We start from the raw sequence: 24,754 nt of genomic DNA on the forward strand, positions 1-24,754 counted from the left end.
ATGGGACGGGGTTGGAGAGGTATTTTGAGTTTGGAAGTTTTGCTAAGGCGTGGGGTTTATGGGGGCTGTTGCGGGGAGTGTAAGGCTAGGAGGCATCATCCGGAGTGGTCGAATGTGAGTTTTTTTTTTTTTTTTTTTGGGGGGGACCTGGATGTTGGGGATTTGATTGCTGATGAGGAGATTTAGACTTTTAGGACGGTGTTTATACGGTGGAGGACTCATGAGCCGGAGAATCATATTTCGATGCTGGATATTGAGCTGGCGGGGTTTTGTGATGAGCAGGCGAGGTTCTTTGGTGAGGTTATGCCGGGGAGGGGAACAGGAAGCCAGAGGAGAGGACGGGTACTTCTTCGGCGTCACCAATACCGGATGGGAAGATTGTCAGCGGCTCGGGTGCTTCCAGCACTGCTGCCACTCCTGAGGTCACCAAGGCGGTAGCAATACCTACCGAATTTGGCACCACCATCAACAACACCACTACCGAAAAACAATCACACGAGGGACAACAAATTGCCCCGGTCGAAGCAACTGAACAATCTCTACCAGAGACGAGCAACGATGCAGAGAATACACCTAACCGAATCGACCACCAACCAGAAGTACCAACAACACCAGACGAACAGGTGGTCACAGACCCACCTGAGGAGAAGTCCTCTCCAGAACCACCATCACAACAAACCAACCCCTCCCAACAGCCGCCATCGGACGAGCAAGCGGCAATAAACCCGCCAAAAGAGGACTCTTTTCCACAACCACCACCATCAGAGCAAAGCGATCACCCCCGGCAACCAGATCATCACCCTCCAAAAGATAACACATCCACAGCACGTCCCCTCGAGGAAATTCTAAAGCTGGACTGGCAATGTCTAGAAGAGACGGTGGCTAGGATACGGGGGAAACCCTGCACATTAGAAGAAGTCCGGGAAGCAGCGAGAGTATTCGACGAGCTGGCGGCAAGGCATCAGAGCGGGGAGTATAGATTCACGAGGGAACTATCGCAGGAGAGGGTGAAAATAGAAGAGGAGATTACGGATCGGCTCAAGTTTTTTAGGAGGGCGAATCATGAGTGGAGGCAGGCGAAGAAGATGGAGAGGAGGTTGGTGGAGGAGAGGGGAAATGGGTTGCAAAAACCACCGGTGTTACCGAATGGGACGACTGGAGAGGCGGTTCAATCACAACTGGCAGAAGCTAGGGCAGAGGAGGGGGAGAAGAAGAAACCATCGTCGGAGCTACGAGAACCACGAAAGGCTGAAGCAGAGCTGAAATCACAAGCGGCAGAAGCCGAGGCGCCAGAAAAGGAGGTTGACAGGCTAGTGCTCAAGTCGCAAAACCTACGAAAATCGGAGGCGAAGCCAGAGCAGGAAAGTGACGACGTGGCGGTGGTGGACAAAAAGAAGCCGCCAGATCGAATCCCTTGGTTTCAGACCATCCTCCGCCAGTACCGCCAGCCTTGAGGGGATTAAATTTGTATGCGGAGTTTATGACCAACAATCTTGCTTCGCCCAGCGATGCTATGTCAAGACGCTGGGGCGATATTCTCCCCAGGCGGGGCGAGGCGGGGCGACGCGGAGATGGACGACGATACTCGAAAGTCGAGGCCACCCCAGCAGCCATCATCATCGAGTAACCGGCGCAAGGAAGGGAAGAGAGAGGATGTGGACCTCTATGACCAAACTTCCGCTCACGAACAAGGCCCGCCACACCACTACCATTACCATATCCAACAACAACCAATTCTCCCTACCACGACGACTTTTCGCCCCCGCCACAGGCAGGAAAACCTCAACAACGCAGCTGGACCCTGCCGTCCGCCACAAACGGCCGTGTCATCTACGAAAAAAACAAATGTAGATAACCCGCCAGCTCATGTACATATACCTACCTGATTTATGAAAACATAGAGATACCTCGTTTGTCTTGTTTTCATGCTATAGAACTTGTAACACCAAAACTCATGTAACAACATAATGAGAGGGATCAGAAAGAAGAAACAGAAAGGATAGCATTTTAGAAGAGAAAATGGGGGTCAGGTGGAAATATTGATGTCCATGGATATGTACATAGGAGGGATAATCAAGACTACACTAGAGTGAAAAGGGCGCCCCGTGGAACGAGTAAATTAAATATGGCTTGAATGAATGTGCAACTTCAATAAAACATCCATTCACCTTGGAACATAAAACACACCATAATGGAAACTCAGCCAGAGAACAAAGCACCCATTATACTACTTCATTCATTCTCCCTCCCCTGAAATAACTCCCCCCTCAAAGGACAGTCTTTCCCCAACTCATCACCACCACCCCCTTCTCTCACCTAACACCTTCCTCGCTCGAACAACCTTTCATCCTCACCCTCTACTCCCTCTTCGCAGTGTTATTATTCGCAAGCGAAACCTACATCTCATCAGCATCATCTGCCTCGCCCCATTTTCCTCAAAATTAGTTACTCACCAACTGAATCAACCCCCTCCCCACCTCCACACTCTCCCCCGCGCCCCGCTGCCTCAACCAAAAAACCTTCTCCGGCCCCAACCCACTATGTTGTCTCGCCTCCTCCTCCAACACCTCCCTGGTAATCTTCTCCCCATCCCTCACACCCACCCCCTTCTCAGCCTGCGCACTAACCACCTCCTCCTCCACCATCCTCTCAAGCAACTCCTTCCTCATAGCAAACCTCTCCGCCCTCTCCTTCTGCAAGCCGGGGCTGTCCAACCTCTTGATCACCCCCCTAACAACAAACTGCACGCCCAAGTAGACATGCTCACTGCAAAGAATAGCCAACAGCAGCGCCCAGCCGGGGATATCCCACACCGACCCAACACCAAGCTGACCTCCCCCAGATTTATTGAACAGATACACCAGCGCGGCCGACGTGATGGAACCAAGCCAAGACAAAAACCCAAGCGCATTCAACCAAGGCCCAATACTATCCGCCCTCCATGGAATCGGCCTCTGACTATTCGCGGCAATCTTCATCGCATCTGATCTCGCTTCAATCCAGTTGTTGACCAAGAACGAACACCCAGTCAGCGGCCAGACAACACTGAAAAGGGACAGATACCCAAACTGAATCACCATCTCCCTGTAGTCAATCGTAACATCATACTGCTCCAGCTCAGCCTCCTCCCTCACCCTCTTCAAGAACCTGTGCTCCTCGTCCGCATCCTTCGGCCACTCCACACCCGCCCCCTTCTCCCCCTTGACCTCCATCTGAACCTTCTCCACCGTCTTGAAAATCCTCCTCTTCGCATAAGGGACGATAACCTCGGTGGCAAAGTTAACAATCTGAGCCGTCACGGTAAAGTAAATCACCTGCTTCCTCAGCCGGTCAGGATTGATAACCCATTCCTTCGTCGGCAACGGCTTCCCCTCCACAGTAAATTTCTGAGCCGTCAACTGAAATACATCCAGATAGGGAACCAAGATCTTGCCAAAGGGTACATAAACAAAAGCCGTGAGGAAAATGCCGAGATACGAGGTGATAAAGTTGAGCACAAAAATCTTTTGCACAAACGAAGCTTGATGCGCATCGACCGTCTCATAGTTTTCCAGCTCCGTCAACCTTTCTGCCAGCTTCGTGAGCAGTGTCGTGAAGGTGGGCATAAAAATCGTAAGCAGCACCGTGGGCAAAAAAGTCTATATGCATCGTGTCAGCTTCTTTCCCCCCTAACTTCAATACCAGACCAAACACTCACCAAATACTGCTTAAAAGGCCCCATGTAAACCTCGGTAATGAAAATCTCAATGCTAAAACACCCCAGAATCAACCCCCCCAGCACCACCACGCAAGCCCCCGCAAACGGCACCTGCAACGCCTGCCTCGCCAGCCTCTTGTACGGGCTATAAACCTTTACAATCTCCCCCGTCACCGCATCAACCCCTCCCTCTCAAACTTGAACTGCGGCCTCGGCAGCTGAATCTTGCCCACCCCCCTCACCCCCCACTGAACCGCCAGATCAACCTCCTTCACCTTCCAATGCTCAAAGAAGATCACACCCCAGAGACAATTAACCACGGCATAAACCCAGCTAAACCCACCCAGCACCAACCACGCCGCCGACCCGAACAGAGCAGGAAACAGCAAAAACTGAAAGTACGACTGCAGGAACGCAAAGTAAAACGCAACCTTTTCGCCAAACTGGTTCCTAATCTTCAACAGATCTTCATCGTCAAGGATATACTTTGTCGACCAGTCCTTGATCCACTCCTTGTTGAACTTTCTGTCGTGAAGGGGGAAAACGCTTTTTACAAAGCGCCATTGGCCCACCCCGGGTGTGATGCCTGCTCCTCCTTCGTTGACCGGTTTCGTGATCAACAAGTACGCCAGCCGGAGACGTTCAGCGTCGGTGATGGGCTCCTGCTCCGAGAGGCTGTTTGGTGGTCCCGGGGCGGCGGTGCGGACGCCGTAGAGCCAGTCCTGGACGCGGTAGCGGTAGATTTGCTTTTCGAGGAGGGAGTGGGAGGCGATGCGGAGGAAGATGAGCAGGGACGAGGGGGAGGTCGGGGTGGTGGGTGGGCGGCCGGGGCGGACCTCGACTGCGAAGCCGGTTTTGGAGAGGAGGTGGATGAGTTGGCTGAAGGAGGCTTCGGCTTCGGCTAGTTGTTGGGAGGGGGGGGAGGGGGGTGGGAGGGAGTAGGAGATTACGTAGTCGACTCTGGAAAGGGGGATGTTAGTAGCTGGTTCACAGGGGACAGGTGGAAGTAAAATGGGGGATGTACTCAAAGTTGGGGTATTTGCTGTTGCTGTTGCTTGAAACAAGTCCTTCTGGACTGCTATCGCGGGGGGAGTCCGCCATAGCTGGTGGTGGTGAGCCGTTGGGCTGTGGTGTAAGTGAGCGGTTTCAGAGAGCTAGTTGTTGGTGAGGTGTTTCTTGGGTTGAAATTGAAGAGTTTCTTTCTCGACAAGAAAGAAAATGAAATGTAGGGAAATGACGAGGATCCCTCTCTATACCAGCTAGCCCAACTGATGGGGTCACAAAGATATTTCCTTGGCAATGACCCGACCCAGCTGAAGTTCTCGTGGGGAAAAGCGTAATGAAACCTGAACAGAAAGCGGGATCGACGTCACTCGACAGCTGAGCTATGTCACCTCATCCATGCAGTCGGGTAGCGAGTGGCCTGTGCATCCCGAGATTTCTTTGATTGGGCAGGTAATATTACGCGATGATACACCATCTGTGTAATTACGTTACGGATCATGATGAGGGCATTCCCGGATGTGTTTGATGGGGGACATGGTGAAAGCACTGTGAAGGTTGTCAAGGGGCAGCAAGTTGAAACTGGAATAAAACATAACGGATATTGATTAGGCTAGTCGGGACTCTCTCCACAACAGCAAGCCACATTCACAAACCTAAAAACTCGAGATGACCATGCCATTTTTAATGGTGTCGAGGTTCACTGGCTTTTCCATTTTCATTCCATCAAAGTGACCTTCAAAGTATCAAGATGCTTGCTGTTGTGCTCATCAGCATGCTCGTGGCCAGGACCACTGGTCTGTCCTTCTCCAACGATCCCTACAACTACACCTTCGCCATCGATGCCAGCAAGCCAGGATTGGCTTGCGCACCAGGGCGTCAGACCATGTGCTGCGAGGAGCTCGATTACTCAGGCTATCAAGTCCAATGCATCGGTAAGTGTTCCTGTGAACCACCTTCAGCTCACTACACATAACTGATGATGAGTAGGCCCAGGCAAAGTGGAATACTTTGAGAAGTGTCTGAATTACGATCCTTTACCAATGTGCTGTTGTGGTATTCCCGGGGAAAAGCGTAGAAATCTGCCTACTGTAAGTGATACTTTTAGGACATCGCCTCCTGAGCGTGTGGACTGACAGAGATAGATCCCAACCCTCGTTTCTTGCACAGGCTGCTCCATCCTAACCGTGAGGAGACAGCTGCGGAAGAGGCCACACGAGTGACTGAGTCATATTGATCGAACGCTATATAAGTGAACAGGAAATGCTTCAGGAAAGATCAATAGAGACTGCATATGGCTTACGAGGGTCAGAGTGGATATCGTACCCTTACCACCCCGCTGATCTTGTGTGCTCTCTCGAAGTCTCACCGTATACGCATGGTAATGCTACCGATTGGGTGATAAGAGGCGATCCCACCCATAACATTCAAGTTTCTGTTCAGCGTTTCCTTCGCGAACACGCGAGATAAATGTGCTGAAGTTCACCGTACCCATATATGGTGTTAGTCAGGCCCTGTGAATAGTAATCCCCTCTTCTCGGCAGTGTCCTTCTTTCCTGGGCATGCGAGGCTACCGCCACGATGGCGTCGATTAAACTGGCAAAATTACTGAATTCGGAAGCTAGATGGCCGTCCCGTCTGCGCCCTCGTTCCTCATTCTTTACCATTTTCCTTTTGGGGTTCACCGTATTCTACTAGACGTCTAAGATGCGGCTTATCTCGACGAGATAAGTAATTCGGAGCTTCGGAGCTTCACTTGGTACTGACAAAGTTGACTGCTCACCATGGTAGCAATGACGATGACTACGCACATGACTTCCGAACCTGCTAGCTATGAGAAAGCAAAGAAACCGGCCGGTGGTTACCGAGAGTGTAAATGTTTGCTGCAGCCGGCGTATGTAAGGGCGGATGAAAGTTAATGTTGAATAACACCGAGACCAGTAGGACGAGCATGGTATACGAGTGGGAGAATGCAGGCAAGCGTGGCAGCCACTGGCTCTGAGGATGCATGGCCTTGTCTTGGTGTAAGTCGAGGTTGGTGGTGGGTTGTGTCGTTTATCTGACCGATGAGACAATCCCAAGCCGCAACAACTGCAACGCATGTTTGATATTGAGAAGGGACGAAGTTCAGAAGCTCAGATATCGAAATTGAATTCATCCCAGAACCTCACCTAAGCTTCATGTGGGCACGGACCAGAATCCTCTCTTCGGAACCGGAAAAGCAAACCGGCCGGTAGATTTGTGCCAAGAATATTTCCACTCTGCAGCAAAATTGCCAAGCCAAACCTTCCCCGCTGCTGCAACAGAATCCACCTCACACATCTTTGATGACACATCACGCAACCGCGCGGTCTCCTCGTCCAAGCATCCAAGCAATTGCTGACAAAGCAATATCCCATCTGACAAAGAGCATCATTCGAGCAAACGACATAACCCTGGCCGGCATCCCCAAGAAGAGGCGCGATATTTGCTGCTTGGACGGGAAAAGAACTCGCGGGATCACGGATCGGAAAATTTGACGCATTTCCGAGAGTCCCTTATCTCCTGGCTGGTTTTCCCTTGGTCCGTTCAAACTGCTGCTCACTTAAGCTGTGGTGTCGAGGTACTGGGTAATACATACAGACCGAAACGTCTCGATCTGGCTGCTTGCTCTCGTCGTGTTGTCGCGTTCTGAACGTGTTATTCCCAGCCCCTCGGATTTGACGGTATAACAAGATCCGTATCCGTTGGTAAGTCCCGCGGCTTTGATGATGGAATGGGGGTTTAAAAACAAGATGCTGACATAGCCAAGCCCGCGCTGCACAAGGCCATCCGTTGCTCCAGAAAGAAACAAAAAAAGAAGGACAGTCAGCATTCCATTGCCATTGCCGGTCGGCGCAGTGCATTCAGTGGCTCGAGTTGGTGTGTACAGGTATTGCTTTTGTACGCTCTGTACGCCACCCCTCGCCTCACCACCACCACCCACCAAAACTTCCATCACCTAATCAACTCCATCGAACTGCACTGCTGAGTCAGGACGGCCACTGTGGCATCGACCTGTCCAATGTCTAGCGTCAAGATCGGTAAGTTACTTTACATTCATCGTCGTCATCTGCTTCGTTTCACCCTTGAGGAAAGATATAACCACACACCGGACAACAAACACCATGTCCTGCAACCAATATTCATCAGTCATTCCGTCGTTGCCTTCTCTTCTGCAGCTCTAGGTGCAAGTGCGCCATGCGCTGCACAGTACAGGTGTCCGCAGAAACAGGCCGTTTTGCTGTTGCCTGTCAAGTGCTCGCGCTGCACCATGGTCGTCCCTCGTGTCCCTCAGCAATAGCGGTCGCCGTTACCGTTGCCGACAAGGATGGTGATACTTTTGCTGGACATTTCTGGCGTGGTCAAACACTCTCGGTCATCAGAACTTCTTCTTGCCGGCGACATCTCATTGCCACATCTTGTCCCTGGTGTATATACGCTTCCGAGGGCAGGTCCCTGGCTTGCTTATCAACCAAATCCGATGGCCACCGTCCCATCCGACATCTCAGATCCTCCCCCGCATCCTCCGTTTCCGTTAGGTTCATGGTAGTGCCCCGCGGGCCCCTGTCTGTCTGCTCGGTCCGTGGTAACGCGGCGCATCAACTGTGCGCTGAGGATTTTGGTTCACTTCTGGATACAAGAAGGCCCTTCTTACCGCCGTCGTATCCCTGCCCCTCCTCACCACGCACTTCCTTACATAATTCTTCCTTCTTCCTTCCATCCCACGTTGGCACCTTGCCGGCATCTGTCCTGCACCACCCACTTGCATCTTGTTATTATCTGTTGTTGCCGTTGTAAGTGCTCGGTCTCCGGCTTTCCTTGCTGTTGGACGTTGGATCTCTCTCGGCCTGCTGGTGCTTGTGTTTGCAAGGACGGCGTATATCCCCATCCGGTAGCATGCCTTGGATTTATAATCTGTCCAACCCAACATGTCCTACCTTCGCAGGCAAACCAGCAGCGTCTCTCACCTTATATCTCCGGGCTCCGAGGATGTTAATACGGCACCGTTGTCTCTTATTCAGTCCGAGGTCTTTTTTGACCCTTTCACACTTTCAGCATTTCTTTCCCCTCCCCACATTTGACAATGTGTGGTTGCTTGGAAATATATTTATTTCTACCGTTGCACATTACACAAGATACCTGAACAGGCTGAGTATACTGACCTATTATAATTCATAGAGCCTATTGCTCGAGAAGATCCAGCTGTGCCCTCGCCAGTTGCTGCCCCAGTGTTAGCACCACCCCAACACAGCGGTTTACAACCACCTCAAACTTTCCAGAACCATTCACACGTGCAGCCTGAGGGTCCTGGGGATAACAGAACCTCACCTGCTACAACAGTGGCCAGCCACCCTCCGCCACCACATGGATATAGCCACGCACCATTGCAGCAAGGTGAGGCTTACATCCATCCAGAGCTACGATCGGCTCACGATCTTGCACCTCCTCCTGGCTACGCACACCCGCCTGCCATGATCCCCGCCGGTGTGCCCCCTCCACCTGAACAAGTAGCCGTCATGTCTGGTCCTACTGCCGTCATTGCTCCAACAGCCGGCATGATGGACAATGGAGAGACGGCCGACGGAAGAAAAAAGCGTGAGCTTTCCCAGTCTAAACGCGCCGCCCAAAACAGAGCCGCACAGGTGAGTTATCCTTCCGTTTCGTGAACCAATTGTTGCCTGTGACTTGTAACAACAAGCTTGGCGATCAATTTTACCCCTTACCTTACGTAAACAGTGCTGACTGATCAATGAACAGCGAGCATTCCGCCAAAGAAAAGAAGGCTACATCAAGAAGCTTGAGCAGCAGGTTGCGGAATTCAACCAGATGGAGGAGAGCGTCAAGGCGATGCAGGCCGAGAATTTTCAGCTGAGGGAGTACATCATCCACCTACAGTCGCGGTTGCTAGAGAGTCAAGGGAGTTTCCCGCCGCCGCCGGAGAATATCAGTCTTGCTCATCCTAGCAGTGTTCAGGGGAGAGCTCCTGAGGGTGGTGCTGCGGGTGCGGTTCAACCGCCGCCGGGGGCTGCTCAAGGTCAGCAGCAGCCAGTGCCGGCGCCGAATCCTCTGGAGGTTGCCGCGCAGGCCGTTGCGGGGTTGAGTAGGACTAGTGAGCAGGGCCATAGAGGGGGGCAGCAAGTGAATGATCCGTACGCCGGGTTGAGGGCTGTGGCGGCGATGAGGGGGGAAGGGGAGGATGTTAGCACTACGGAGGAGATTACGAGGCAGTTGCAAGGGGGGGGGCAGGAGGGGAACCTGCCTGGGGCTGCTATGTAGAGACTGGTCGCAGCGGTGATGGATGGAGAGGGGATGGATGGGGGTTTGGGTGAGGATGAGGGGGGGTGGGAAGAAGAAGGTTAGAAGAGGCGAAAGGAAGGTCGGGGGGAAGTACATACGTAATATTTTTTTCTTGTTTGGGGTTTGTCTCGAGCGTTGGAGGTTGTTTGATATTGTTTGAGATGGTGAGGTGCTTTTTAGTACCCTGAGCGAGAAGCCTCTTCTTTGATATATGGTTTAGTTCCTGTTTGGTTTCTTTTGGGCGTTAGGTTTGCAAGGGGTGAGGAATTTGCGGTGTTGATTTTCTTCGCGGGATGCCAGACGAGCTACCAGTAGCCTTTGGGGTGAGATACCTTAGTTAGGTTGATTTCTCGTTTGGGGGTTTGTGGGATTAGTGTCGAGAATACTGATTTTATTATTATCATGATTTGTCTTATCTGCTATGTGATGATGTGTTTTGTTTGGGGAAGGAAAGTTATGGGGAGCATCTTAACCTGAAAATAAATGGCATTGTAAAAGTAATGTAATGTGCATTAGATCATGAACTGTGCCTCAAATGGAAACCAACAGGTCTGTTCGCTCTACCTTTCAAGTCCTATTCTTGTTTCAAAAGGATACAAGTTAACAATAATCATATGTTATATTGACCTATGATGCCGGTTATATTGTTGGAAGCGTGCCCGGTGGAAGTCACGCATGCAATTTTGAGGACATAAAAACCATTGCGGTGTTTGAAGTTTTGTATTTTTCTATTTCCCCTCTCTTCTCGCCCTCGAATCTCCAACCAAGAAGAAAAAAATAGGTATCACAACTCTGTCGCCCTCTAGGCGCTATGAGGAATAGAATTAGAACACAAAGTAAAACAAACCCCCCAAAAAATATTAAAAAATTCCAAATGTTTGCTTGCTTTGCCCGGTGGTGGTGGGCTGGTTTCGCCAACCCCTTTCCAAATCCCAAATCCACCCAGTAGAATCGAATATTTACACAAATGAAATCTCTTTCCCCCTCCATCTCGCTGATATGGTCGTCATTGTTGTCGTTGTGTGGTAGTGTGCTCTAAACCGCCCTGTCCCAGACAGGCAGCGGTGTTCATCCTTCAAAGGACCAAAAGATTGTCAAGAATTGAAAGATATATCCCCTCCAAATGAATGTACGAGTGGGTCCCTGCCTTTTGTTCCCCTAAGGATCAACAACCTCCACCAACTCACTCCTCCTATTCTCCCCCCCGTTTACCACCATTGGCACCCCAAGTTTCGTCCCCCTCTTCAAAATCTCCACCTGAACCCTCCCCCCTCCCACCGTCGCGCTCCTCCCCCTTATCGCCCCCGACTTTGCAGAACTCGACATTGTCGCCCCTTGCCCGAGCGGCCGGAGCATATTCCTCTGTTGTCGGGAGATACTAATCTGTCTCGCTATCGAGATTTCAACTGCTGCCTTGAGAGCAACGTCGTCTTCTTCCACTGGCGGCACTTTTGGCTTGTGCTCCAAGGGCCGTAAAGTATCGAGGGAGGGACTGGTAGTTACTGACGAGGCAGCCGACTGCTTGGAGCTATCTGACGAGGAGGAGGGAGGGGAAATCATCGTCCATGTTGGTTCTGGCACTGCGGGGCGGAGCGGGATGGCAGTTACTGCTGCTCTGGCTGATAACGGCTCGTAATCCTCGTCGGCGAGGGAGGAGGTTGTGGCGAAGCTGACAGGTGAGTCGAGGATGAGGGCCGAGTTATTGGGTCTAAAGTAGAAGGGGTTTGTTGTTGGTGGAGGTTGGCGGAGTGGGTTTAGCTGGGCTTGTTGCTGCTCACGGAGCTTTTCAACTTGAGCCGCACGGTTGATCTCGTCCATTGCTCGCGGCGAAACGATCCTGACTGTTTTGCGCTCTTTTTTCGCCGCCTCTGGTGAGCCTTCTTGGGTGCTGAAAAAGTTTGCTCTGGCTGGTGATGGGAGAACCGAAGGCGAGGTGTTGGATCGCTGAAGTTTCCGTGGTGGAGGAGCGAGCGAGTTGGTCGAGGACATGGCCTGGGGGAAGAGGGTGAATCCTGGAGATTTCATGGGTTGCGGGGATGTGGCACGCCGAGGTCGTATCCTTTCTTCTTCCTCTTGGTCCTTGATCGTCTTCAGCTTTTCCAACGTCGCTTGTCGTCTTTCCAACAACGAGGATTTGGACTGTGGTGATGTCGTGCCGCTGGGGTTCAAGACGCCGCTGAACATGATGCTGTAGCGTTCTAACCTGACGTCTGGGATCTCCAGGTCTAGCAACATGGGCGCTTTGGAGGGAGAGCTTCCCGGCAATGGCTGTAAGCTGTTCAACTGCTCTTCTGTCCTTCTCAGGTCTTGTTGGGATGAGGTTTCCTTCAAAGTGTTGGACCTAACCACGATAGGCTTGTGTTTCGGGGCCTTTTTGCCGCTAACTGTTTTGCTTCTTGTCGGGACATTGTCTTCTGCAGGACCAGTAACCGTGATCGACACAGTACTTTGGTTTGCTTCGGCGGTCTCCATCGTCTTTGCTGGCTCGGCATGCTTCCTCCCAAATAACGACCCGAACAGCCTCCTCTTTTGAGTCTTCGTCCTTTGAACCGTGGGCTCTGACGTCTTCTGTACTGGCGGCGGTGATGGTGATCTCTGAACGTTTGCCTCGACCTGTGCCTGGTAGCCTATGTTCTGAGTGGAGCCATTCCAACTCCCAGCATAGCCGACAACCTGTGTGGGACTACCCAAAGCCATACCGATGGGAATCTCCCCAGAGTGAAAAGACTCTGGCGTCATGACCCGAGAAGGAACTGAAAAGTTGGGTGCCGGTGATGGTGCTCTCATTCTGCCTGGACTAGACTCGGGTGTAAAGGGTCCAGATCCCTTGACGCCAATGATATATGGCTGGAGCCCCTTGCCCTTGGAGCCCATGTTCAAAGCCATGTCGTCCCTGGACTGTCGTTTGTCAAAATTTGGTCTTGAGCCAGCAGCCGCCTTGCTGGATGGTCCTGAAGAGGTACTTGGCCTCGCCGGCATGACAGGCGGGACTGTGTTGACTGCCACGGCAGCAGCAACGGCCGTAGATGTTTTGTTGGAGGGTGTTTTGGGCCGGGGAGGAATGGGGAGAGGACGGTCAAGATAGGGGTTCCGCCCTCCGGGAAACGCGATGGGGGGGATGTCTGCATTTTGAACAACTGGACGGCTGGGCTGTCTGGAGCTGGTGCTTGTTGTATCGCGCGGATCTGATACAGATCCTGGTCCTTGGACTGTGGAGGGGGCCGTCGGACCGTGCGTTTCTCGACCGTCGACCTTAACTCCTGCATCTTGGGCTGTTGAGGTGGCACGGCGCCTAGCCGCTTTCAACATGGTGGCCGTTTAACCCAGGAACCACTGCAACCACTCAGGGGCCCTGCAGGTCACTTTTGCTGCAGGAAGTCCCGGAGCTGGTCCCTGTCGACGGGGTAGTTTCGAAAAATATCGTCTAATTTACGGAGGGGTACCCGTTGGACGAATCGAGAAGGCAGATGGCCCTTTGTTGTTGTAGGGACGCCGCAAACGCCGGAGAACGAAAATACAGCCTCATTAAAGGCCAGCAGCCAAACAAGAGGCAGAGGCTCAGGAAGAGTCCTGAGTGGAAGACAACGGGAGATTATCACCTACATATCTTCAGCCACTCATCCGTACAGGCCGTCCCAAGCAGCCATCCAGCCGCTTGTGTTTTGGGAAGCAGCAGCCTTGTTGAGCCTCGTGTCTGACACTCGACATTTTGAGCCTGAAGCCGTGTCAACATGTCGACGAGCGAATTTCGAGCCTTCTGACCACGCTGTCAGTCAGAGAAGGGCGGCGGTTATTCTGGGTGAGGTTGATCGCCCACAGGGGTCGTGGACACACCGAGACCCCTGGGCAGCCCGTTGAGGGTTCATGTCCCGCAAAGGGCAGCACATCGTCCATGCACCCCGGCATTCGAACGAACGATGAGGGGCCGCAACCGACCCATGTTGCGGGAGGACATCCTTGTCAGGCCCCGCTGCAGAATCTGTGTCTCAGAACTTCACCATCTTCCCCCTCCCCTCCTTTCGTGTGCTGGCTCTCCCCAGTCCTTGTGCCATCCGGCATCTTTGTCGTCGACATGTCGTTACACTGCCGGATGCAGGCGCGGAGCGATGGGCCGCCGACTCGACCATACAACTTCCGCGGGCCGCTCTCCAGACGGCCTGGTACTATACAGGCTCAATGTCGTGGACTACCTTGGTCATTTCCTGGTATAAGCCGCCTCCTCCATGCGTAGTTGGTCACCACATGAGCGTCTGTTATCTTGATGATGCCGATCCCAACTGTGAGACAACCCCTCTTTGGTTAGTTGGTGCTTGGGATGGTGGCTTGCTGCAGGAACAACAAAACTGCATGCGGCATCTGATGAGTTGGACATGTTGAAGAGAAATAATTCCGCTCCTTCAAGGGGCACCAACACTAGCCTTCACTGCGGAGCCGGCCGTTTCTTCAAGACAACGACGCCAAGCCTGATATGTTCCGTATCGTAACCAAGATGGGCTTTTATTAGCGATTGCTACAAGTCAAATGTTTTGGTGCCATTGGAATAATTTGCTGTCTGAGCCGAGCTGACGACGTTGGTAATATCGGGGCTCCTAAGAGTTAATGGCCTCAGTCATCATGCGAAACAGGCAAGTGGTGGCTTGACCGCTGAAGGGAAATTCATGATGTTTGTCGTTGGCCATAGCTGTGGAGACATGCTGTATCAAACATGCCAACTCGTTCATGCTTCAGCAACCCAGCCGACAACGGCCATAAAGAAATTTGGCATCTTCGGACCGTGCGGGTGTTGCAGTGTCGTCTCGTCTGAAGTTGAAGTCGAAGTTGTCAAGTGCCAAGTATTGCCGAAGACTTTGTTTCGTAGTGACAAACAGGGTTAGGCCGTAGAGCTACGTCTCAGAAATACATATGGCCCCGCCAACCTCGGACGGACGATCGCCTGGGGATGAGATTGAGAATGATGTGATTGCTGATGTCTTCGAGTCAGATTTTGGTGAAGAAGAGAAGGATTACCCGCTTGGATGGGTAAATCAGTTTCGATCTCGGGCTTCTAGAACATTGTTTGAGCAGCGGCGGCTTGCGTGATTCTTCATGATCTCCTTCTGAGCGTCTCGGATTTGTACCAGCACACACACATGTCTCGACTCTTTTGCTTCAGTGCGTTGGCTAAATAGAAGGTTGTTCAGCTGTGTCCAACTCGAGAGAATCGACAAGAAGGATGCGGCGGACAATGGTAGCGAGCTTCCTCCGGTGATGACGATGGCCCCTCGAATATCGGATAATGTCTCCAGAGAACAACTCACTCTGGTCTCCATTTTTGGAGTTGAGGATTTCTCTTGGCCGTAGCCACCGATGCGTCACGTTTGGGTCGTCATCCTAGTGGCATATCGCAGACCTTATCGCAAGATGATCACAGCGGGCTGGGCTGTTTTCATGCTCAATTGAGCATATGAGGCGTGGTAACCGTCATTGGGTGGTCGGACAGAAAATGACAAAGAAAAAAGCTTTCTCGGATGCTCCCGCCGAATGTTGGGCAATTGCCGAGCCCGCCAGCACACAGTTGCTTGAGTGACGACTGGTGGACCGCTCCTAACACTGGCGGTCAAAAAGGATAGTGTAGGTGGCTTACCTAATACAAACTCAACGCTGCAGTCCCTCACTGTGGTAGGCTGGTGTGCTTCTCCCGTGCCCGTCTTCAGCAAAACGGCCTCCGCTGGCGGGGTAAATTGGAATGAGTGAAAGGCCCAGAAACCTATCGTCGTCGGCACCTGGAACCACCGAACAACTTCTTTTCGCGCGCCCCTCCCCCATCAACAACAACAACACCAACAACAACACAACACTCGCCCTAACATCGGCATCGTCTCTCCCTAATAAATCCCCTCACATCACCGAACCAGACACACAACAGCAACCTACACATCATGTCCTGGCAAGGTACGTCGTTCTGTTTTAACCCGCGCGGAAGCAAAGCTTGGGAAACAACCCCACCTTGGGATATTCAGGAGTCGGTTTAGCTAACCTTACCACCACAACAACAGCTTATGTTGACTCGAGGTACGAGCCACTACTTCCCCATCCTGAACATAGATACCCATAGAATCCCTGCTATTACCACAGTAATCTAACATTTCTCTCCCCCCCGCCAGCCTCGTCGGCTCCGGCCACATCGACAAAGCCGCCATCGTCAGCGCCGCCGGCGACAGCACTTGGGCCGCGACCCCGGCTTCACCGTACGTTCCCCCTATTCCGACATCAACATGAACAACCCCTTTTCCCATCCCCCCCTCCCCCTTTTACACACCGCTCCTCCTCCTCCTCCATCACCGCCTCACCCCTGCCACCACACCATCCCCACCCCGAAAACCATCCCCCATTCTAACTCTCATGCCCAGGTCTCTCCCTCAGAAATAACCTCCATCATCTCCATCCTCAACGAAACCGACAAGTCCAACGGCCCCGCTGCCACCAAGGCCTTCGCCGAGGGCATCCACGTCGGCGGAGAGCGCTACGTTGCCACCCGCAACGAGGACCGCCACGTCTACGGCCGCCAGGGGAGGACGGGCATCTGCATCGTCAAGACCAAACAGGCCATCCTCGTCGGCCACTACGGCGAGAACGCCCAGGCCGGCAACGCCACCCAGACGGTCGAGGCGCTGGCTGATTACCTGATTGGTCTTGGTTATTAAGTGCGGGAAAGACTGGTGGTGTACGAAAGCGGCGGTAGGTTGTTTAAAGAGAGGGGGGTTTATGACAATTCATGAGAAGAAGATGGTTGATTAGAGATGGTGGTGGTGGGATGAGGAATGAGGGAAAGAGAAAGAAGACACCCCTTTTTTTTTTGTTGAATCTCTCAAATGAATGTGCACAACTGGCTGGTTCGAGATGATTATATCGCTGTTGTTGATTGTGTTGGTGTAGCTGGTGCTGCGGTGGTGGTGCTGGTGGTGCTGGTGGTGCTGGTGGTGCTGGTTGTCGATGCTTGTTACCTTTTGCAACCCCCTACTTAGCTAGGTCTATGTTCCCTATCACAACTGAGAAGCTGATATCTCCTTTCCTGCTTCTCGCATCACTTGCAACGATTTGGAAACATATCAATGTGCTGAAAACACAAAGCGCGCCTGAGCCTCGTTGAATTCCTCATCTATAATACTCTTCTTATCCCTGTCCCATAAAGGGCCATGTTCATACTCCGTACAATCATAGTCGTACACAAGACAAACCGCTCCTTCCTCCTCCATCAATATTATCTATAACAGGGGAATATTTCTCTTTTTCTCCCAACGCCTTTCCACCACCACCATTAAAACATCGCTATACCCCCTTTACTTTTCTCAACCCATTGATGGTACAGAGAGCTAGGTAACCTGTCCAATCTTCGCTTGTTCCCATTACCACATGTTATACTCGTCGTCATGACAGTCATATCCCTCCTCTCCCGGAAGAAGAAAAAAAACCCAAACCTCACCATATTAAAAAATAAAAATAAAAAGTTGTACTTACTCATCCCTACCAACGTTTACACAACAAGCCCCCCTCTTCACCCACCCAGTGTATTTTTTAGGATTCCTCGAAAACGCCTCCAACAACTCCCGCCTCTTCTCCATCTTCCTCTTCTCCTTTTCAATCTCCCGACAAGTCAACTCCATCTCCCTCCGCAGTACCAATTGTCTAAACCGCTCCTTGGCACACGCCTCCACCCTCTGCCTCTCCTGTTCAGCAATCCAGTCCTCATAGATCTTCCTCGCCATCTCCACCCCCCGTTCCCTCTTTTCCTTCTCCATTTGTTCCACCACAGGCTTCATCCTCATCCACGTCTTCCTCCACTTCCTCCCCGCCTTTCTCACATCCCCTACATCAAGCGGATCTTTTCTTTTCACCACCTTGTCGTCCACCAGCTTGTCGTCCACCAGCTTGTCGTCCACCAGCTTGTCGTCCACCAGCTTGTCGTCCACCACCTCAAAATGATCATCCTCCATTTTCTGTTGCCTCCTACCCCGTCGCTTAAACACCTGTAGGAACCCCATCACCTAAACAGGCAACTCAGCATTCCTCCTCGCCCCCAAGCCCGTCCTGTCAACCAACATGCCCACATACGGCCCAACAACGGGAATATTCCTCGCAAACCCGAGAATCGTCCCCAAAAAGTCCCCAAACAAGATTAAAATCCCGTACAGCTCGATAAGAAAACCGATCAGAGGCCACCGGAGGAAAATCAACGTCAGGCCTGAAAAGAAGGCGAGAGTTCCTTGGATTTTCTGTCGGCGGGCGAAAAATACGGCTGTTTTGGCAGGGCCGATGATGATTGTTAGGCCGATCAGGAAGAGGATCTGGGGGCAAAGGGTTAGTGAGTGGTGGTGCGAAAGGGGAGAGGAAGAAGAAACGTACATTGCCCATTGCGAGCATGGCTCTGTCGAAGAAGAGGAGTACACCCCCTATGAGAAAGAAGCCGCCGCCTGAGCAGAAGGCCACTCCGACCTCTGAGGAGGTTTGTTAGTTACTACCTTGAAGGGTGGATGGGATGTGAGGAGGGGGAGGGGGGAACGTACTCTGCGAGTCTGATAACCACATCATCTTCTTGTCTCAACAACGTCTCTGCTTAATGATTGCACCAGCCAAGAGAGCTGTCCAGCAAGCCACCACAGAATCGTGATGATGTGTCCCTAGCACCACGATGTGTTCCTCCGAACACGGTCTCCGAATTGCCTCCCCCACACCTTGTGAGAGACTGCTCGGTCTGCTTTTTTGTTGACGTTTGTATCGTGCGTAGGAAGAATCCCGTTGGGTCGAGCAGAAAGTATGACAGGTGCTGCGGTTTCCTAATCCCGGCGGTGCTATCGTGGCGGTGTTCGGGGTGAATTTTGAGAAGGGCACAGTCGTTGTCCAGACGATGGTCGGCGATCGTTGGTGGTGTGAAGCCTTGAATCAAAGTATCGTTTTAGTCGGGCGAAAAGGGTAAGGTAAGTAATATCTGTCCTGCCGAGAAGAGGAAACAAAAAGCTGCTGCTGCCTAGCTCGCAATAGGTAAAATTGTGTTACAGATGATTTGTCGTGGTGTGTAAAGTATCAAGAGTTCAAAGACACGAAAGCAGTTGGATGATGGATAAGCTGCAACAGCAAGCGCAACGCAACAGCTTGCGACAGGAAGGGACAACGCCAAGAGGGACATTTCTTCAGGGGTTCTCTCACAGACGGAAAGGGGGCCTAAGCATTTCTTTCTCGTTGCGGCAGGCAGGGCCCTGGTTTGAAAGATGGAAATATGATTGGCTGATGACAGGACTCCACTCTTAGGAGCTTTTCTTGAATTTTTGGAGAAAGTCAAAATCATCTTTCTTGCATCGAAGAAACATCTGAGGATGGACCAAGCTGGTTGAGCAATGAGCAGCAACAAATACCCAAAGCCGCCAGGATGATGTATTCTTGGGAAAAAAGACTGCCAGTACTGACAGACCTGTCAGCTCTTATTCCAATGGCCAAGGTCAATGACGGTAGGTATATATATCTCGCCTTTCTCTCATGTCCCCCTCAACACAAAAACACTTGCCGCGACGGCTCCCATCGCTCATCGTTGGGAGCACCCCGAGTTTGGTAATCCCGATCCTTACCCGGAAGTCTGTCGATATTCAGGCAGAGAGCAACTGATCACGATTAAGCCGGGGCGTCAACTTGATACTCCTGTCGAAAGGCAGCGAGTTGCATAGATGGGGCCTGACTTTGTTGGTCGAACAATTTATTATCTTGATATTTATGATTCTATTGTGGAACTGCTGCCATGCCTTTGCCCTGCTTCCGTAACGCCGTGCTTCCCAATCATAAAAACAAATGAACGCGATTCCCAACCACTGGCCCCGCTTCTATTTCAGTATCGTCTGAGCCCCTCTGGCTTCCAAGAATTGCTCCCCTACGCCATTGGGCAGAGATCGAATCATCCCAAACACCTCCCGGTTGTGATACTTTAGTCTCGTCTTGGGGTCAATGTATGGTGCTGGTAGACCAGTGACGTCGCAGTACCGCTTCTGTGGAGCTAGACTTGGAGCGCCTTCGATGTTGGTGTATGTTGGGATTGGGGCAGAGGACGTGGCTCCGTTGCCGTTTCCATTACCTTGCTTGTTGTTGTTGTTGTTGTTTAATGACTTTTCCAGCACCAGCTTCGACAAGCTCCTCGACGCCTGGGCGAGGTTGGGTTGAAGGCTGTTGCCGCCGCTGCTGGCAGGTGTAGACGTCCCACTCGTTGAGAGGCCGTCGTCGTTTTGGTCTTTTGGAGTCGCGGCGCCGCTGGCGTCTTGGGGGGTAGCGATCACGGAAGCTTCCTTCTTTTGGGCGTCGCCGAGAATGGTCTTGATGTTCTTGTTGCGGCGCTGGTTGGGGCGCCAGTGTGGGTTGCGGAAGGTCTTGTGGATGGAGTGGATGTCGAGTTGCTCGAGGAGGGCTGTGTGGGCTGCTTGCGCGGCGAGGACTTCGGGGTTCTGTGATGCCATGGTTATGATAGTGATGCTGGAGAGCTGATGGGTGAGTGGCGGCGGGCTGTGGTCAGCGATCAATGGCGAGCCAACTTCTGGAACAAGTGCTGGGAGCTTCAAGTGTTGGAACCTCTGCCGCGTCTGACCGCTTTTGCTGTTCGCACTGTTGACGCGCTCCAGAAAGCGTGCCCCGCCAAACACTTTGTGGGGGTGGGGCTGTACGTTATGCTTCGCCCATTCAAGTCATTATTACCACGAAAGCCATCAATTTTGGAGTGACAGAGCTGTGATAACCCTCAAGATGGTACGTTCTCATATATATTTCCTTATGATATGGACTAACAAGCAACAGGAAAGTCCACACGAGCATCAGCAGAACCTCCTGCTGTCGCGCATTATCACCAATGTCGTAAGTCAACTTAGGTACATGGCAAGCAGACAGCACATACTCATGGATATACAGGAGAAACTGAACGAGTCCATTCTTGTCATGAACAAGACCCTTCAAGTAGGACATCATATTCCAAAATCACTGCTTAATATCAAGCTAATCGGCTGGTAGGACATCAACATTCAGAACATGAACATTGAGCTGGTAGCCCAAATGTTCAAGAATTACCAGTCCAATGTCCTTTTCCATCTCGAGGGTAAGCTCTCATGATTTTAAAGGGTCACATGCAACTGTGAACTGTACTAACACCGGTACAGCTACGGACAACTTGAAAGACCCGGCGTGAAGTAACCTGCGAAGAGTTGCAATGGGTTGAGTAACAAGGCTAGTGTCCATGGCAAGCTCATCATGTTGATGTCAGGAAGCATTTTACAGCGGCGTTTAGGAATACTATATTTCTAGACTGTTCTGAGTGCCAAAGTCGATATATTCATCATCTATAGTTTTGATGACTTTCTGTAAGTGCCTACAACAACCGCACGGTGCATCTCCGAATTCCAACTGTATCAGCACGGTGCGGCGCGCATCCCTGACAGCTCCCGGCAGCGGCAAGCTCGAGGCGGATGGCGGCGTTGCGCACTGGACTTACAACTTCCCATCTTGCTCTTTGGCAAAGCAATAATATCTCTTTTACTAGCAACCAGTTTTCCAAGTACGTTACATCCGGTCCAGAATCATACCAAAATCCCCTCGAGAATTTCTACCAAACTCGTCAACATCATCACCAGAAACCTTACGTTGCGCGCTTCCGTACACCTGCCATCTGCGACTCGCAGCAATGGCGCCCTCGGCAATGGAAGGGGTTGTCAGCACACGGGATGCCTGGATGACCCTCCCACCACCGACATTGCACCCGGTCAAGGAAGCCAGATTCGAGAAATACCTCGAGCCACAAACAGACGGCCGCAAGCGCGCCCTAGCCTTGCCTCAAGGGCAGGCCGCGATTGTCATTGATAATGGTATGCCAGCTTGCTTTGCTGTCCCCAACACCAAGACCAAGATTGCTAACATGTCAATTGTTTTTTTTTGTCGTAGGCTCCTACAATGTCCGCGCAGGCTGGTCCTTCGAGGACAAACCCCGATTGTCCATCCCCCCGATCATGTCCAAGTACCGAGATCGCAAGTTAGCCAAGACCTTTTCGTTCGCCGGCCAGGACTGCTACGCCGACACCACTGCGAGGGGACATATCCGCAATGCGTTCGAGGCCGGGACTGGCATCGTAAGCAACTGGGATGTGATGGAGCATGTTTTGGACCACATCTTCATCAAGCTTGGCATGAATGGGGTGGAGGGCGGGATTGATATGCCTATTGTTATGACGGAAGCTGTCGCCAACTTTCCATACTCGAGGAAATGTTTGTGTTTTCCCCCCTTCTATCTTGATACTGTTGTTGTGCTGACACTTTCCAGCCATGGCTGAAATCATCTTTGAGTGCTACCAAGCACCAAGTCTCGTCACTGGCATCGACTCTCTCTTCTCATACCGCCACAACAAGGGCGACACAGGCCTTGTCGTATCCTCATCATACAGCTCAACCCATCTCATTCCTATCTACAACCAAAAACCCATGCTAGCTCAAGCTACGAGGTTGAACTGGGGCGGCTGGCACGAGGCGGAATACCTTCTCAAGCTCATCAAGCTGAAGTACCACACCGGTTTCCCCGGGAAGCTGAACGCCTCCCAGGCTGAGCAAATGGTGCGGGACTTTTGCTACGTATCTCTAGACTACGACAAGGAACTCTCGGGGTACCTAGAATGGACCGGCCTGGAGGACAGAGAACGCATTGTGCAATATCCTTACACCGAAGAGGTCATTATTCAGAAATCGGAAGAGGAACTTGCACGGATCGCTGAGCGCAAGAAGGAAAGCGGCCGCAGACTACAGGAGCAAGCCGCCAAGATGCGCCTCGAGCGGCTGATGAAGAAGGAAGAGGAGCTGGAATACTACAAAGATGTCCAGAGGCGGCTGGTTGACCAGACCAAGAAGGAGACGAAGCGGATCCTCGATGATGCTGAAGTCAAGGACGAGGCACAGCTCGAGAAGATTATCAAGGAGCTGGAAAAGACAATCAAGAAGCAGCGGACAAAGGACCTGGGTGAACCAGAGGAGGAGCAGGAAGCCCCTGATTTTAGCCTCCTAGACGTGCCGGATGACCAGCTCGACGAGGCGGGGATCAAGCAAAAGAGGCAGCAACGGCTGCTGAAGTCCAACCACGATGCGAGGGCGAGGGCCAGGGCGGAGAAGGAAGCTGAAAAGGCGAGGATAGCAGAGGAGGCGAGGTTGGACGAGGAGAGGAGAACGAATGATCTCGAGGCGTGGCTGGAAGACAAGAGGCAGGCGAGGTTGGCGAAGCTGGCGCAGATCAAGGAACGGGATCGGCTGAAGGCTGATTTGGGCAATCGCAAGTCGCTCGCCAGCCAAATACGCATGAAGAACATTGCCAACCTGGCCTCGGACACACCTACGGGCGGGAGCCGCAAGCGGAGGCGCGGAGGGGATGATGATGACTTTGGGGCGGATGATGCTGACTGGGGTGTTTACCGGTCGGTGGCTATCGGCGCCAACAAGGGGGACTCTGACGACGACGAGGAGGGGGAAGAAGATTTGGAGGCTGCGGTGAGGGCGCTGGAGGCGGACTTGCTGGAGTATGACAAGGATTTTACTTACGAGAACACGCTTGAGGCGCAGAACGACTGGTCCAAGAGTCTGCTGCATGCGTTTCGGTATGGGCCGAGACCGTTTGATCCTTCTAATCCGGCCGAGACGCACAGGCTGCATCTTAATGTGGAACGGATAAGGGTGCCGGAGGTGATTTTTCAGCCGAGCGCGATCGCGGGGGTTGATCAAGCGGGCATTGTGGAGATTGCGGGGGATATTTTGAATCAGAGGCTGATGGGGTTGGGAGGGGAGGAGTATAGGGATGAGTTTCTGAGGGATGTTTTCCTTACGGGGGGGAATACGTTGTTTGAGAACTTTGACGAGAGGCTGAGGAGGGGGTTGATGGGGTTGTTGCCTGCAGGGAGTGAGTTGAGGGTTAGGAGGGCGGGGGATGCGGTGCTGGATGCTTGGAGGGGGGCGGCGGGGTGGGCGGGGACGGGGGAGTGCAGGAGGGCGAGGGTGACGAGGCAGGAGTATGAGGAGAAGGGGGGGGAGTACATGAAGGTGAGATTGCCTTTGACATTGGTGGGAGAGAGAGATGTGCTAACAAGTGATATAGGAGCATGATTTGGGGAATGCCTTTGCTGGGTAGATCAGTTTACACAGAGACATAGCAGGGAGAAAATGCAGGTGATCGTGGGACAGGAAAGGGCGCGATGGTTTCGGATGCCTGGAAGGTCTGCATAATGCGATAGGCATAGCAGTGTTATAAGATGTTTATTCATGTATTGTTCCAGTTTTGGGACTGTTGAAAATGTCCTTGCGAGAAGTCTCTCGTGGTGTGAACACCTCATATATCTGCTGCCCCTTCTACACCTAGACTTGGGACTGCTAAGTATGGCTACTATCCTCTCATAAAACCCACCACATATGAACACACAATCCGCCCCGAACAACCACATACGACCACAGACAGCTGAAAATACGGGATCCCGTCCGCTCTCCCCTAGTCAAACAGCTGATCGCCAGACTAGTACTCAGGTGGGTGACCACTGGGGAATCCCTGGTGTTGTATGTTTTTTGTTCTCCATACCGGTGGATCTTTTTGTGGTGTTGAGTCCTTGACTGACTCGAACATGTTGATCGGGTTAGGGTTGAATGTGAGGAGTGAGAGCTTGAGCACGGGCCATATCGATTGGAGAACCGGAAGCTCGGAGCTCTTTAAGCTCA

General features: G+C 52.1%; 10 protein-coding genes across 10 annotated transcripts; 6 read left to right on the plus strand and 4 right to left on the minus strand.

Annotated features, from left to right (window-relative positions):
- Positions 1-58: 58 nt before the first annotated feature.
- On the plus strand, positions 59-1,454 carry QC764_0052000 (uncharacterized protein; the record flags this gene model as incomplete). The annotated part of the gene is made up of 3 exons (XM_062940422.1): positions 59-114; positions 195-295; positions 331-1,454. 3 exons carry the CDS (start codon positions 59-61, stop codon positions 1,452-1,454), a joined length of 1,281 nt encoding a protein of 426 aa, XP_062801596.1.
- A 16-nt stretch (positions 1,455-1,470) lies between these two features.
- On the minus strand, positions 1,471-6,021 carry QC764_304780 (uncharacterized protein). Its single transcript, XM_062945597.1, is given in 7 exon segments — positions 1,471-1,546; positions 1,557-2,396; positions 2,454-3,638; positions 3,698-3,842; positions 3,872-4,657; positions 4,722-5,943; positions 6,003-6,021. 5 exon segments carry the CDS (start codon positions 4,796-4,798, stop codon positions 2,358-2,360), a joined length of 2,232 nt encoding a protein of 743 aa, XP_062801597.1. The 5' UTR covers positions 4,799-5,943; positions 6,003-6,021; the 3' UTR covers positions 1,471-1,546; positions 1,557-2,357.
- Positions 6,022-6,863: 842 nt separating this feature from the next.
- QC764_0052020 (uncharacterized protein) lies at positions 6,864-9,023 on the plus strand (the record flags this gene model as incomplete). Its single annotated transcript, XM_062940423.1, has 3 exons — positions 6,864-7,428; positions 7,491-8,514; positions 8,900-9,023. The coding sequence occupies exons 2-3, from the start codon at positions 7,919-7,921 to the stop codon at positions 9,021-9,023; spliced, it is 720 nt and encodes a 239-aa protein (XP_062801598.1). The 5' UTR covers positions 6,864-7,428; positions 7,491-7,918.
- Positions 9,024-9,192: 169 nt separating this feature from the next.
- Positions 9,193-10,027, plus strand: QC764_304790 (uncharacterized protein; the record flags this gene model as incomplete). The annotated part of the gene is made up of 2 exons (XM_062945598.1): positions 9,193-9,363; positions 9,479-10,027. 2 exons carry the CDS (start codon positions 9,193-9,195, stop codon positions 9,995-9,997), a joined length of 690 nt encoding a protein of 229 aa, XP_062801599.1. The 3' UTR covers positions 9,998-10,027.
- Positions 10,028-11,176: 1,149 nt separating this feature from the next.
- On the minus strand, positions 11,177-13,327 carry QC764_304800 (uncharacterized protein; the record flags this gene model as incomplete). Its single annotated transcript, XM_062945599.1, has 1 exon — positions 11,177-13,327. One exon carries the CDS (start codon positions 13,325-13,327, stop codon positions 11,177-11,179), a length of 2,151 nt encoding a protein of 716 aa, XP_062801600.1.
- A 2,219-nt stretch (positions 13,328-15,546) lies between these two features.
- On the plus strand, positions 15,547-16,701 carry PFY1 (profilin, required for normal timing of actin polymerization in response to thermal stress; the record flags this gene model as incomplete). The annotated part of the gene is made up of 3 exons (XM_062945600.1): positions 15,547-15,949; positions 16,162-16,245; positions 16,421-16,701. The coding sequence occupies exons 1-3, from the start codon at positions 15,937-15,939 to the stop codon at positions 16,699-16,701; spliced, it is 378 nt and encodes a 125-aa protein (XP_062801601.1). The 5' UTR covers positions 15,547-15,936.
- Positions 16,702-18,042: 1,341 nt separating this feature from the next.
- GOT1 (Golgi Transport) lies at positions 18,043-18,583 on the minus strand (the record flags this gene model as incomplete). The annotated part of the gene is made up of 3 exons (XM_062945601.1): positions 18,043-18,342; positions 18,401-18,492; positions 18,562-18,583. 3 exons carry the CDS (start codon positions 18,581-18,583, stop codon positions 18,043-18,045), a joined length of 414 nt encoding a protein of 137 aa, XP_062801602.1.
- A 1,283-nt stretch (positions 18,584-19,866) lies between these two features.
- QC764_304840 (uncharacterized protein) lies at positions 19,867-20,490 on the minus strand (the record flags this gene model as incomplete). The annotated part of the gene is made up of 1 exon (XM_062945602.1): positions 19,867-20,490. One exon carries the CDS (start codon positions 20,488-20,490, stop codon positions 19,867-19,869), a length of 624 nt encoding a protein of 207 aa, XP_062801603.1.
- A 191-nt stretch (positions 20,491-20,681) lies between these two features.
- Positions 20,682-21,209, plus strand: DAD4 (DASH complex subunit dad4; the record flags this gene model as incomplete). Its single annotated transcript, XM_062945603.1, has 5 exons — positions 20,682-20,776; positions 20,825-20,881; positions 20,936-20,980; positions 21,035-21,119; positions 21,181-21,209. Exons 1-5 carry the CDS (start codon positions 20,774-20,776, stop codon positions 21,207-21,209), a joined length of 219 nt encoding a protein of 72 aa, XP_062801604.1. The 5' UTR covers positions 20,682-20,773.
- Positions 21,210-21,701: 492 nt separating this feature from the next.
- Positions 21,702-24,474, plus strand: ARP5 (Actin-related protein 5; the record flags this gene model as incomplete). The annotated part of the gene is made up of 4 exons (XM_062945604.1): positions 21,702-21,882; positions 21,959-22,279; positions 22,335-24,088; positions 24,144-24,474. 4 exons carry the CDS (start codon positions 21,702-21,704, stop codon positions 24,174-24,176), a joined length of 2,289 nt encoding a protein of 762 aa, XP_062801605.1. The 3' UTR covers positions 24,177-24,474.
- Positions 24,475-24,754: the final 280 nt, after the last annotated feature.

Source organism: Podospora pseudoanserina, chromosome 3, assembly GCF_035222485.1.
Source record: "Podospora pseudoanserina strain CBS 124.78 chromosome 3, whole genome shotgun sequence".
Lineage (NCBI taxonomy): Eukaryota > Fungi > Ascomycota > Sordariomycetes > Sordariales > Podosporaceae > Podospora > Podospora pseudoanserina.

Excerpts from the sequence above, each read along its gene's own strand:
- QC764_304780 (XM_062945597.1), bottom strand. The coding sequence starts at position 4,798 with ATGGCGGACTCCCCCCGCGATAGCAGTCCAGAAGGACTTGTTTCAAGC. Across the intron at positions 3,639-3,697 it reads GGCCTTTTAAGCAGTATTTG|ACTTTTTTGCCCACGGTGCT; the intron begins GTGAGTGTTTGG and ends CGATGCATATAG. Across the intron at positions 2,397-2,453 it reads GGAGGGGGTTGATTCAGTTG|GTTTCGCTTGCGAATAATAA; the intron begins GTGAGTAACTAA and ends GATGAGATGTAG.